Raw genomic sequence first — 14548 nt, 5'->3', positions numbered from 1 at the left:
GCCAGATTTATCTGAGCATTTTTTAGTTGTGAAGATAGTGGTAACAGTTGTTCTCCTAACTCACTATGCTTGCAAGTTAAATAACTTTGAATTAAAGTTTGAAATGTGAAAAGACCACCTGTGATGAGAAACCAAGTTTTCTGCTTTTAAAATTCCTGGATTGTTATTCTAGTTCCATCCATTTCTGGAGAAGAATGAATTTTTCAATATTTCCCATTGGAAATTGTACGTGGACCAAAATGGAGATGTAGCAACAGATCTGAACGTCATAAGCTGGCTGCTTCTTCCCGGGTGGGCTCCCATCGATGAGAAACTGGGGAGTTTTGAGAGGCAAAGATTTACTGCCAGTGATGAAACTCTGTCATTGCTAAAGTCGGTCAACAAGGTGGAAGAACTATTGCTGTCTTTCCTCTTTTTCCTACAGTTGGTTTTTTTTTTTTCTTATTCTTGCCTAAATGCAGAGCCTGTCAGTAGTTGTATCTCTTGCAACTACTTGGAACTCGTTAGAGAGTTCAGGCTTATCTAAATGAAGTATAGAATTTCTTTGGCTAAGGTTTATTTTGACCTTTGTTTTCTATGGATGGTTAGTCCTAACATATTTTCTTTGGCATTAATTGTTTTTCTGCTTAGTCTCTGCCTGAGTCCAAATGTGTGGAAAGTTGTCATCCTGGATTTGTCAAGCGGGCTCGAGAAGGAGAGCCAGTTTGCTGTTATGACTGTGCTCCTTGTCCAGAGGGGACCATCTCCACTCAGGAAGGTAGGTGACACCAAAGAAAAGAGGAGGCATTGGGGAAGTTGATTCATCCAGAGCATTTTTCTGGAAGTGCAAGTTAAGAGACTGATTGAAACTCAACTGTTTTCTTCTTTATTGTGAAAGTGCACAATTTCTTATCTAATGGGAAGAACAGCAAAATGATCTTGAAAGAGAGGCTGCAAAGAGATAAGAGGGTTTGCCATATTAGGCAATCTGCATTACTACCATATAAAATCTCTCTTCTAGATTTAGTTTGGATACTTCCTTCCATATTTTGATTTTTAGGAAAATCAGATTTCTTTGAAACTTGAGGAAATACCTAAGTATAATCATGGAAAGATTCTTCCAATGTATTCTATATGGGCCTCCCTGTGAGGATCACAAGAAGTTATACTGTTCCACAATGAGGTGCTGTGGACAATTTTGGGGACATCTCATTTCACCCACATTTCCACTGTTCCTGTATAGAGACACACACACAGAGAGAGAGTATATATTGTTGTTATTCGTGAAGTCGTGTCCGACCCATCGTGACCCCATGGGCAACATTCCTCCAGGCCTTCCTATCCTCTACCATCCTCTGGAGCCAATTAAACTCATGCCAACTGTTTCAGTGACTCCATCCAGCCACCTTGTTCTCTGTCGTCCCCTTCTTCTTTTGCCTTCAATCTTTCCCAGCATTAGGCTCTTCTCCAGTGAGTCCTTCCTTCTCATTAGGTGTCCAAAATATTTGAGTTTCGTCTTCAGGATCTGGCTTTCTAAAGAGCAGTCAGGGTTGATCTCCTCTAGGATTGACCGGTTTGATCACCTTGCCGTCCAAGGGACTCGCAAGAGTCTTCTCCAGCAACATAGTTCAAGGGCCTCCATTCTTTGGCACTCAGCCTTTCTTATGGTCCAACTTTCACACCCCTACATTGCATATATATTTGAGTGTGTGTATACACACACACACACACACACATACATATATCACAAACATGCACACATGCACATACATACATACATACAGGTGTGTGTGAGTGTGTAAGTGTATATATGAAAATAGTACTCTTATTACCTTTATTTTGAGGAGATCTTATTATCTTTATTTTAAGGAGATCTTAAAACATGCATTTGGGAAAATGTTCTTGGTATCCGATGTCCTAAGAAGCTACTTCTTAAAATGTGAATGGAGAAAAAATGTTGTTTTAAAAAAATGTTCCTTTGGTATTCTTAGATATAGAAAAATGCAGCAAGTGTCCAGCTGATCAATATCCAAATGAGGACCGAATAAAATGTATCCCCAAAATTATAACCTTCCTGTCTTACGAAGAATACCTGGGCATCATCCTGGTCTCTTTTGCCCTAATCTTGTTCCTAACCACGGGCCTTGTTTTAATCATATTCATTAAATACCTAGAAACCCCCATTGTCAAAGCCAACAATCGGGACCTCTCCTACATCCTCCTGGTCTCTCTCCTGCTTTGCTTCTTGTCTTCTTTCCTTTTCATTGGTCAACCAAGGAAAGCCACCTGCCTTCTTCGACAAACAGTGTTCAGCATTGTCTTCTCAACTGCCATTTCTTCTCTCTTGGCCAAAACAATCACAGTGGTGCTGGCCTTTCTGGCCACAAAACCAGGAAACCGAGTGAAGAGATGGCTGGGGAAGAGCTTAGCCAACTCCATCATCTTTTCTTGTTCTGCTGCCCAAATTATCATCTGCTTCATCTGGTTGTGTGTTTCTCCCCCATTCCCTGATTTTGACCTCCACTCCCAGCCTGGAATGATCATTCTGCAATGCAATGAAGGCTATGATGTCATGTTCTACATCATCCTCAGCTACCTGGGCTTTCTGGCTGCCATCTGCTTCACTGTGGCTTTCCTAGCCAGGGATCTCCCCGGGGCCTTCAATGAAGCCAAGCTGATCACCTTCAGCATGCTGGTCTTCTGCAGTGTCTGGGTGACTTTTGTTCCCACCTACCTGAGCACCAAAGGGAAATACATGGTGGCTGTTCAGATCTTCTCCATCTTGGCCTCCAGTGCTGCTCTGCTGGGCTGCATCTTCATCCCCAAGTGCTACATCATCATTCTGAGGCCAGACCTGAACACAAAGGAGCATCTTACAAGCAGAAAAACTGTTGAAATATGAGACAGAGGAATTTTAGGTCTTAACCTTTTTCAACAGTCTGCACCAAGATAATGGTCCAAGCTCTTCTCCATACATAAGCAGGCGAATGATTGTCCTTACCATGTTTAAAAGGCATTTGGAAGATAATATCCCAAACTGGATAAAGTAAAATTCAAAGATGTCCATTGAGCAGAATATCTGCCAATGTCCTTAGCCTACTTGAGGCCTGAGATGCCACACCCAGGTTTTTTTTTTAATCATGACATGTGTGCAATTAGATTCTTGTTGCTGTGCAAGAAATACTATATATAATGGGGGCAGGTTGGTGGTGGAATGTTGCAGTAGTGGGTTTCAAAACTTTTTACTACCGCTTCTGTGGATGTGGCTTGGTGGGCATGGCATGGCTTGGTGGGCGTGGCAGGGGAAGGATACTGCAAAATCTCCATTCCCACCCCACTTCAGGGGAACGTTACTGCAAAATCCCCATTCCTCCCGATCAGTTGGGACTCGGAAGGCAGAGAACAGATGGGGGTGGGGCCAGTCAGAGGTAGTATTTACCGGTTCTCTGAACTACTCAAATTTTCTGCTACCGGTTCCCCAGAACTGGTCAGAACCTGCTGAAACCCACCTCTGGTATGGTGGTAAAATTCCATTATTTTGGTAATGTTTTTTTTAGATACAAGAGCCTTTCAATCACCTCCTGGGGGAAGGTCTAAGTCATCTTTCTATGGCCATCTTCTCCAGCCTTCCTCTGAAAATTGATATATCAAATAATAAAAGTGAAATGCTTTTATTTCATGGTTGTATAATCGATACTATAATGGAAGATAGTATACTTTTTAAAAACAATTGATATTGTCACATGTATGTTTATATAGATATGATTATAATGATTACGATGATGATGTTTATATGTTAACACTTTGGACACCTAGAAAACACACTGTTCAACATAAAAATGGGATATGTGATATAAAACAATAAAGAATATTTAACAATAGTGTGAGCTGATTTTTTTCAAAGAAAAAGGAAATCATTATAAAGATGGTGGTTGCTATGAAAAAACAAGGTGATTTGTCCTGTTGGAGATGAAAGAAAATTTGCTACAGGAAATCATTATCTCCTTATTTTGTTCAGACATTCCACTGTTTCTACTGACCCCCTACAGAATGGGAAGTGGGCTACAGAACATTATACATATACAGCTTAGATTTTGTAGGAGGCCAACGTGGTGGCAATCTGAGAGGAGATGTCCGTTTTAATTCCTTCAAAGACAATGAAAATGTCCTTCTACCTTCCATAGCTTTAGTTAGGGACACTGACCCAGGGGTGAAATCTAAAAATTTTCTCTACCGGTTCTGTGGGCATGGCTTAATTGGTGGGTATTGCTTGGTGGTCAAGTGCCCCGGTGGGCGTGGCTTGGTGGTCAGGTGCCCTAGTGGGCGTGGCCAATAATAATAAATAATAAAAATAATAAACAAAGTACACAAAACAATAAGAGGTACCAAAAACCAACTTTTACACTTCACACACACACAACTGACTCACACACAATGTAAAAGCAGCTGCACTTCACCCAAAATGGCCCCTGCAACAAGCAGGAACCTCACACAGCCACAAAAAGCTCAAAAACCAACTATCACACTTTTCCCACACAAAATGTCACATGTCTGTACTGGGAGCATTTCATCCCTGCACTGACCTAACCAAACAGCTGATCTATCAACTGAGAAAGGTCCAGCACACCATCCCAAGTCATCCTGGAATCTGAATAATCATCATTAAAGTTGTAACACAGGTCAGGTGTACATTGGAGAGGAGTCATGGCAGGGGTGAAATGCTCCCAGTTCGGACCGGATTGCCCGATCCAGTAGCGATGGCAGCGGGTGGTGCGATCATCAGAGGCTATTTTTTTTTTTAACTTTTAAAAACATTTTTTCTGTAGAAAAACATTTTTTGTAGAAAAAATGCTTTTAAAAGTTAAAAAAAAAAGTTGGCCACACCCAACCAGTCACATTATCCCCCACCAAGCCACGCCCACAGAACCGGTAGTAACAAATTTTACATTTCACCACTGAGTCATGGTCAATCTCTTGGATGGCAATTAGAAAGGAGAGGACTTGCCCATTTCAAATAGATGCTCTCCTGGTGAAGTCTAGTATAAACTAAATTAAAACCGAGAAAATGAAAAAGAAACAGAAACATTTTACTCTCTCTTTAAAGTTACACTCTGACTTTCTTTTTTTCTTTTTTTTTTCTTTTTTTCTTTTTCTTTTTTCTTCTTCTTTCATTTTTCTACTACAATCTATCCTGTCTAATCATTTAAAACAGCGGTGTCAAACTGGCAGCACACGGGCTGGATGTGTCACACGCAGATCACACCCACCCTGGCTCCACAAAGGCAAAAAAGTCACAATAGGTCACGATAAGTCATGTGACGCAATCGAGTTTGACACATGCGATTTAAAAGAAATGCAAATTTATGTTTGTGGACTTTTTATGCAAAAAGTTGATAAATGTGTTCCAGTCACCAATAAATGTAGATATTGTCCATTCTCTAATCAAAGAAGTCAGTTTGTCCATCTCAGCAAGTTTGGCAATTTTACCAACCATTCCTCAGTGGTGGGTGGTACCGAATTATTTCCAAATTTCATATTCAGGCACTTTACTTTTCCACTTTACGCTTTGTAAGTAAAGCATCTCCTTGTTCCTACTCCAAACATGGCTTGTCTGTGAAAGGCTGGGCAAAATGTCCAGAGAAAGAGGAACTAGTGACTTTCTCCCAGGAAAAGAAGGAAAGCTCCTGTCCATGGACAATCACATCATTTATCTCACATTCTGGACTGTGACACAGGCCTTAAGAGCTATGTAGTCATCCAGGTCCACAAACGATCTGCCCATTACCACCAGGATACTCCTGCTACCTGCTCTAACTCAATCCCCCAGTTCTCCATTCTATGCCAAGGTGTACATATCAATGTACCTTCTCAATGAACCAAAGAAGAAACATAACCTTCCTGACAACTGACCCAGATAAACCAGGAATACTCAACCGCCCCTTTCAAGATCTTGGCAGTCTTGGGAGGGGGGTCACACACAGCCTCAGAGATATGAAGGTCAAATAGTAACACCACCATTAAGTGTATCCATATAACCAGAAGAAAGGAATCCATGTCCTTTCAAACTAGTTTTTTCGTAGGTGTGGCACCAAATTGGTGTCAAGGAAAAAAAAAATATTGGGCCTCTATCTTTCTCCATATTTTACACAATGATACAATCCAAAAACATTCAGTGTCCTCAGCCTAGAGTGGCACCAAATTCCAGAGCTCTGGGTGATCCTCATTACCCAGCAGTCTCGGGAGAAAAGATTCCATGTTGAAGGATAGCAAAAATCAACAAAATAGGATGCTGCATTTTCCTCCAGCATCATTTTCTGGACAAGTCCTGACAGGAAAGACCACAACCACTAAAGAACACTGCCCTCATCTGTAATTTTTCACTAATATGCTCTACTCCAGCTTCCTTTCTGCAAATGGAGCCAAGGAAGAAGTTCAGGATCCCCAGAGGAAAAGTTGCTTCTCACTGTAATTATCGCCATCCTGCTCTTTGAGATGTCTTCTACTTCTCCAGTGACCAATGCAAATATCAGACTGTGCTGTTAAATGTATCTTTTTCTCCTCTCCAGGTGAAGTTTGCTTTGTTTCTGTCTGAATCAGGAAAGCCCCTGTCTCTTGTGTGAGGACTTTTAATTCTTCAACTCTTCTTCCTGTTCTTGTTTAAAAACGGGAAGCTGACTGATTCATCCCCATGAATTATGAACCTCCTGCTTCTTTTTCTGATGTTACTGTTGTCCCTGCCGGTCTCTGGGAATCTTACAATGAAATGTCCACTGACTTTGGAGCATCAGGATGGGAAAAAACCATGGAGCTATTACGGACCAGGAGACCATCTCATTGGTGTTATCACCATTGGCACAAAAATATTGAATATTACGTTCCCTTTCAATGTAGCTCCTTTCAGTCAGTCTCACATGTAAGGCATTCAGGATAATAGAGTTGTGTTCCCTCAGTTTCTAATTCTAACACTCTCAGTTTGTTCTCCTTATTCCACTTGTTCTTATATTGCAGCACCTGCCCTATCTGCTTTCCTGAATCATTTTGATTTCCATGTTTTCTTTGTCTTATTTTGAGGAAGAGATTCAAATCCAAAGATGAGACAGAAAAAAAATATCTGACAGAAGTCCACATTATTTTCCCTTCCCTGTTCAATCTTGAATTCATGACTTGAACATTGACTTTTGTTTAAATTAGTGATTCTTGTAGTTTTCCCCTGCCCAGCTCATTTCAAACATAACTACTCATTGGTATTTACTTCCTGATCCTTATAGAAATACAGGATGGCTTATTTTTAGAATTGGTTTCTGAGTTACTTTTGAAATATTGTCTTCCTTTTATGACGGTTCTACTTTAATTATTCAATTATTTTGAACCCTGGTTACTGGGCAGATGAAAATTAATACTGCCACAAAGAATAGTGTATTTGTGATTCTTAAACCCTGTGGAGGACTGTATCAATTCCATCTTCCCAACATTTATTAAAATTGAATGAAAATGGGTGAGTATCATTTGTCTCTGGGTTTGGAGTCAGTATTGGCTTAGGACTCTGTAGGCTTCAAAAGTCAAAGTGGTTTAGATTGAAAAGAAGTATTTGTTGGTTCTGTTGATGATGAAAATAAGGTGACCATTTTTCAGGAGTTTATCTCCTGCTCATTCAAAAGTTCATACTTTATTTTCATTAGACAAAGAAAAACATAAATATATATTTTGCTATTGATGTTCATGATAAAATAAACATTTTTTACAGTAGAAAGTCTTCTGATCAGTCTAGAATCCTACGCTTTATTTTGGTTATTCAAGTGGTCAGTAAGAATTCCCAGCTCCTGCGCAATCTCACACTTGGTTACAACATCCATGACAACTATTTGAACAGCATTGGCACCTCAGACGCCTTGCTGGACATGCTCTCCACTGGAGAAGCCAATATTCCCAACTACGGCTGTGGAAGGAAGGACAATCTTTTGGCTTTTATTGATGGGGCTGACAGGGACATCTCTATCCAGATGTCAAGATTACTAGGACCCTACAAAGTCCCACAGGTTTGTATTTGTGCCAGAGGTGGGTTTCAACATTTCTGGTGAACTGGTAGTGAAAATTTTGAGTAGTTTGGAGAACTGGTAAATACCACCTGTGACTGGCCCCGCCCCCATCTATTCTCTGCCTCCAAAGTCCCAGCTGATTGGGAAAAAATGGGGATTTTGCAGTAACCTTTCCCTGAGTGGGGAAGGAATGGAGATTTTACAATATCCTTCCCCCAGGAGTGGGGAGGGAATGGAGATTTTACAGTATCCTTCCCCTGGCATGCCCACCAAGCCACGCCCACCAAGTCACACCCACAGAACCAGTAGTAAAAAAATTTGAATCCCACCACTGATGTGTGCCTCTTTATCTAGGAAAGTGAGTGGATTGGTAGGATGGATAAGTGATAAATGCAACTACAGTATATCTTCCCTATGTAATTCAAAAGCTCAGTATTGGTATAAAATTAAAGCTACGGAAAATGACTCCCAAATTCTGCCTGTTAAAACAGACAACATTTCAATTAAATACTGCTTGGACTGTATAAATTACAAATCATATTAAGAGATGTGATCTCTCTCTCTCTCTCTCTCCCTCTCCCTCTGTCTGTGTCTCTGTCTGTGTGTGTGTCTCTCTCTCTTTCTCTCTCTCTCTTGTACAACTGGAGTACAAGTTAAAAAGAAATAATCTGGGACATCAAAGCAGGGAAAGATAAATTCTCAGTAAGTGTGGCACATTGAAGTGGATGAGTGTCAAGTTGTGAAGTATTTGAATATCGAAATGGCTGAACATTTTAGGATGGTATTTACATGAAAATACCATCCTAAGCAAGATATGTTCATATCAGATTTAACCAATTCCCTTATAATGAAAAGATGTGTATTTTTGGAAATCCAGAGATAGAAGACTTAACACATCTATTATTTTAATGTCAATTGTATAAGAAACAGAGACACGAGTATCTTGGACTGCACGTTAAATGAATGACCAATCGAATCAAATAGAATAGAATAGAATAGAATAGAATAGAATAGAATAGAATAGAATAGAATAGAATAGAATAGAATAGAATAGAATAGAATAGAATAGAATAACAGAGTTGGAAGGGACCTTGGAGGTCTTCTAGTCCAACTTCCTGCTTAGGCAGGAAACCATACACCACTTCAGAAAATGGTTACCCAACCTCTTCTTTAAAACTTCCAGTGTTGGAGCATTCACAACTTCTGGAGGCAAGTTGTTCCACTGATTAATTGTTCTGTCAGGAAATTTCTCCTTAGTTCTAAGTTGCTTCTCTCCTTGATTATTTTCCATCAATTGCTTCTTCTTCTACCCTCAGGTGCTTTGGAGAATAGCTTGACTCCCTCTTCTTTGAGGCAGCCCCTGAGATATTGGAAAACTGCTATCATGTCTCCCCTAGTCCTTCTTTTAATGAAAAGAAGATATTGCAATACTTATGACTAAACAGCAACATCTTTTCTTTGTTAACAGAATTTAAAACTTACATATAATATGGCTCTTTATTTGAACAAAAAGTTCAGTTGAAATCTGCAAATGTGGATTATAAAAATGTACACAAATGCTGAAATAGATATAAATATTAATCAAATAAGAAATTGAAATGAGAATAGAGATAAATAGAAAATCAGGGGTGCTCGAATACCTTTCTAGATTAAATTGAAAAGGGAAACAACAAGAGAGAGGGGAAGGAGTACAGAGAGAGGAAGAGAGGAGAGGAGAGGGAGAGAGAGAAGAAAGGGAAAAGGAAAGGAAGAAAAGGGAAGGGAAGGAGGAGTAGGAGAGAAGATTAGAAGGGGGAAGAAGAGAGGAGTGGGGGAAGGGAAGGGGAAGTAGAAAAGAGAAGGAGAGGAAGAACGAAGAAAGTAGGAGGAGATAGAGGAAGGAAGAGAATGGAAGGAGAAGAAGAAAGGTCGTTGCAAAATAAAGAAGTTTAAATGGTAAAAGAGCAGCCCCGAATAAGTAAAAATTAAAAATGAAAGTTAAAAGATAAGATGTATGAAAAATGGTGGATACATGACTGTACATGTAAATATGTTTATGAGAAATAAAAATAAAAACTTTTTTGGGAAAAGAAATGTGGACCTGATTGCAGAAGAAAGTATGGGTTATACAGAAATATGATTTGTGTTCTTTATTTTGATTCTTAGTTAATTTGTTTGTTTGTTTGTTTGTTTATTTTGTTTTTTCTGGTCTTACTAATGTTCTGTGTTTAACATTCTGTATCTTGATATGGCTATTGGCTAATCAATAATACAATATTATAATATGTTCATGACAAAAAAAGTTGGATTTGTTGAAAGCTAATAACTGACCCAAAATACAGCATTCTTCACTGCTTTTTCAGATCCGTTTCACTGCTTCAGAAGTTCTGAGTGATAAAAGTCAATTTCCTTTCTTCTACCACATGCTCCCCAAATTAGAGATTCTCTACTCAGGAATTATCCAAATTCTCCTCCATTTCAGATGGACCTTGATTGGTCTCTTTGCTTCAGACACAGAGAAGGGAGAGAATTTCATGAGGACTTTTATGCCTGTGCTTGTCAGGAATGGAATTTGTGTTGTTATATCACAACAATTCTCAACTACTGGACAAATAGCAACCTTCAGGGATGCCCTCTCTAAGTGGAGACAAGTCAATGTCTTTGTTCACCTCATAGAATATTTTTTCCTTTGGGAAAGAATTCATCTTTTCCATTCAACACTTAAAAGTTTGCCAGAACCCATTGAAGGGAAAGTCTGGATAATTGCAGGCTTTGGGGAACTGCAAATAAGAAGACACACATTTCTCAAATATGTCCATAGTTTTTGGACCTACAGTTTTCAGTGGAAAAAAAAGCCAAATGACAGCTCCTTTGAACCAGATCTCTTTGTGCAACCACAGATCGGAGATGAGTCTTTTCACTGTTCTTTTTCAAAAGGCATCATTTCTGTCAAAGGCCGGAGAAGATGCACTCAGAAATCTCCACTGAAAACAGAAGTGGAAAGAAACAGGATATGGAACCGATACGTCCATGTTGCTTACACTTTGATTAATAGTCTGGCCCATGCCTTGAATGCTGCCTATTCCTCCACGTTCAAGAGAAGAAGGGAAGGGGGAGAAGAGAGGTTGGGGGCTCAAAGGCTGCAGCCATGGCAGGTATGGGGTACTCACCATGAGCCAAACTTACTTTCTTTGGAGAGGGAATGCAAGGGAGGGGGGAACCATCTCAACCTTTTTATGTTTCAAAAGGCCAACAAGGTTGACCAATCCAAGCACTTGTGGATAATGTTCCAAAGAGCGGGTACTATGACATAGATAGATAGATAGATAGATGATAGATAGATAGATAGATAGATAGATAGATAGATAGATAGATAGATAGATAGATAGAGTTGAAGATATAGATAGATAGATAGATATTAAACATTAATTTTAGTGTATGCATTTTTAAATAAATTCCTGTCTTTATGAATTTGTGATTAGCTTTTTAGAATTTTATGTTTATACTTTGAAGGAGACCCTAAGACAATCTAGTGCTACACCTCTTCTTTAAAGAAAAATCCCAGTTAAAGCTTCTTTAAGTGATTGGCTGTTGGGTCTTGCTATTAAAACAATCAGTGGAGGGGAGACCGAGCCTATCTGGTTCACTGGATAAGCTCTAAAGCTGCTCCTCTTTTTAGAATGTTTTTCATCTCATTCAGCCAGAATCTCCACCCTTGTGACTGAGCTGTTTTCCATTTTTCCATGTCCAATACTCTGGAATAACAGCAAACATCTGTGTAACATCTTTCAGTTATTAGAAGAATGCTGTCTCCTCTGTTTTACAGTCAAGAGATCATTTCAGTTGGAAAAGGTGCTCCCAGACATTGGCAAATTTTGCTTTTTTTCTCTTTTAAGGATACTGATAACACCTGTTCTCCTAACTCAAGATATTTGCAATTTAGACAACTGTAGTAGAAAGATTCAAATGTGAAAAAACCATGTGGGGTTAAAAAAAGAAACAAGGGTCTGCTTTTAACATTCCTGGATATTTCTGTTCTAGTTCCATCCATTTCTGAAGAAGAATGAGTTTTGCAATCTTTCCCACATGAAACTATACTTGGACCAAAATGGTGATGTGGCAGCAGATCTGAACATCATAAGCATGATGGTTCTCGCCAAGGAGGATCTCATTACAGAGCAACTAGGCAGTTTTGAAAGACAGAAACTTATTATCTACCAAGATACTTTTTCACAGCTAAAGTTGCTCAACAAGGTGGGTGAAATATTGGTGTCTTTTCTCTGTTTTCCAAAGCCTTGAGACACATTTCAAGTGGCTAAGCCTATTCACCAAAAACAATGACCTTCGGTGAGAATTGAATGTGGGCAGTAGAACCCTTATAGTTTTCTTAAATGGTTGGGAGGCTTCAGTACAATTGACAAGGTGTCCTTCAGATGCTGTTATATGGAACACTTTCAAATTGATTCAGCAATGTCTAAGTGATAATGCTGAGAGATAATTCTTTAGGACCCAAATCATAGCTATTGTGTGTCCCCTATGCAGTGTGATATCTATATAAAACTGATGAAAGGGGACATCCTTTCCAGGAGCTTTGGTGGTGCATTGGTTAGAATGTAGTCTTGCCAGCTAATTCTACCCACAGCCAGGAGTTCGATCCTGTCTGGCTCAAGGTTGACTCAGTCTTCCATCCTAAGGGAGTGGCCAAATAGCCCCAAGCCTTACTCTCGAGGAGACCTCCTCCTGAGTAGCTACGGCTGCATTTTGGCAGCCCTGCGTGCTCGAGCATTGAGAAGAGGCTCCTCCACTTCACTCTCTTCACTTGAAGGAGCCTCTGGAGGTTCTGAAGGCCCTGGCTGAGTCTCTGCCTCTGCCTCTGGCACCACATCCTCTTCAGCCTCCTCGCTGTCTGACTCGAGCACCGGCTGCACAGGCTGCTAGCACGACATCACACCAGCCTCCTCATCGTCAGGATCAGCCACAATCCGTGCAGGCCACTGGCGGGCCACAACAGCCACATATTTTAGCTGGGGAAGTTGGGCGGGGGTTGTTGTTGGAGCAGTAGAAAGTTAGTCATAAAAACATTCCATATTCAAGGACTTTTGCCCGTGTCTGATGGAGATTGCCTGAAGATTGTATCTGATGGCGTGTGAAGAGTTGATTGGACAATGTGATGAACTTGTGGGTGTGGGGCAGGGCTGTGAACTCTTAGCTGGGTGGGGAAAACCTGGAAGCTTCAGATTTGGGTTTTCCCAGATGTGACAACATGAAATCTTTAATAAATTGGAACTTTGAGGAACCTCAGGCCTCAGAGCTTTATTTTGTTGGGGTGTTCCTTGGAACCCTGACACTAATGGGTATCACCTAATTGTGGCTTTTCAACAGAAAGGACCTTTTTTTTGGATACGTAGCTTGATCTCTTGACACAGGGTTCATGTCCCATGCGATGCAACAAAGAAATGCCCAACTTCCCCTTTTTGAGGGAGACATTCTCATTATCTCACCTGCATCTCATCCCTTTACAGTTCTAAAATCTAGGCAGTCATTTTTTGTCTTAGTTCACCAGTATGGCAGCCATATAAAATTAGCAAATAAATATTCAGATAAACAAAAAACAGATCTATTAAGGTTGACATTCCTGATCTGTAATGAAGTTTTCCTTTATATCTTAACTGAGAGGAGGTTTTTGATCTCTTACAAATGGGATGGCTTTGCAATAATTACTCAGTAATGATTACTTACTCAATAACTGTTTAAGTAATGATGGCTTAGACAACTTAGAACTACACCACCTTTAGTCTGACCTAAGCGTAGTACACAAAATTATCTGCTACAACGACCTACCTGCCATTGACTACTTAAGCTTCAACCACAACAATACACGAGCACACAATAGATACAAACTTAAGGCAAACCGCTCCAAACTCAATTGCAGAAAATACGACTTCAGCAACAGAGTGGTCAATGCCTGGAATGCACTACCTGACTCTGTGGTTTTATCCCCAAACCCCCAAAACTTTAACCTTCGACTGTCTACAGTAGACCTCACCCCATTCCTAAGAGGTCTCTAAAGGACATGAATAAGCGCACCAACGTGCCTTCCGTCCCTGTCCAACTGTCCCCATTTATTTGTATCCATTTCCTGTTTTCATAATCATCTTTATACTTTTATCTGTTATCTTATACATACTTGACAAATAAATAAAGAAATAAAAATAAAAATAAAATAAAATAAAATAAAAAATACATGTAGTTGAGTAGAAAACTTTCAAGATCCAACTGGAAAGAAGTTTCTTTCTTCTAGTTGTACCTCCTGCAACATTGGGAATTAGTTAAATGTTTCTTATTTACCTGTCAGGGGTCTGCATCCTTAAATACTGAAAGAGCCATTTGGACCTGTTTCCCACAGAAAGGAATTCACCAGGAGCAACAAAACCTGGGTGGGTGTGGCCAACTCAACATCACTCACTCCCGCCCAGTCACATGACCTACCGCCAGCCATGCTTACCCAGGTTATGTGGCTCCTGGTGTTTTTTTGTGGGAAACAGGTATCTCTC

The 14548-nt window shown here is 40.0% G+C and overlaps 1 protein-coding gene across 1 annotated transcript; it reads left to right on the top strand.

Annotated features, from left to right (window-relative positions):
* Positions 1-455: 455 nt before the first annotated feature.
* LOC148115945 (vomeronasal type-2 receptor 26-like) lies at positions 456-2881 on the top strand. Its single transcript, XM_087885316.1, has 3 exons — positions 456-470; positions 631-757; positions 1971-2881. The coding sequence occupies exons 1-3, from the start codon at positions 456-458 to the stop codon at positions 2879-2881; spliced, it is 1053 nt and encodes a 350-aa protein (XP_087741442.1).
* Positions 2882-14548: the final 11667 nt, after the last annotated feature.

This window comes from Pantherophis guttatus, chromosome 2 (assembly GCF_059756535.1).
Source record: "Pantherophis guttatus breed Tessera chromosome 2, ASM5975653v1, whole genome shotgun sequence".
NCBI classification, from domain to species: Eukaryota; Metazoa; Chordata; class Lepidosauria; order Squamata; family Colubridae; genus Pantherophis; species Pantherophis guttatus.
The sequence above is the reverse complement of the archived record's forward strand: the minus strand, read 5'-3'. Positions and strand labels throughout refer to the sequence as shown.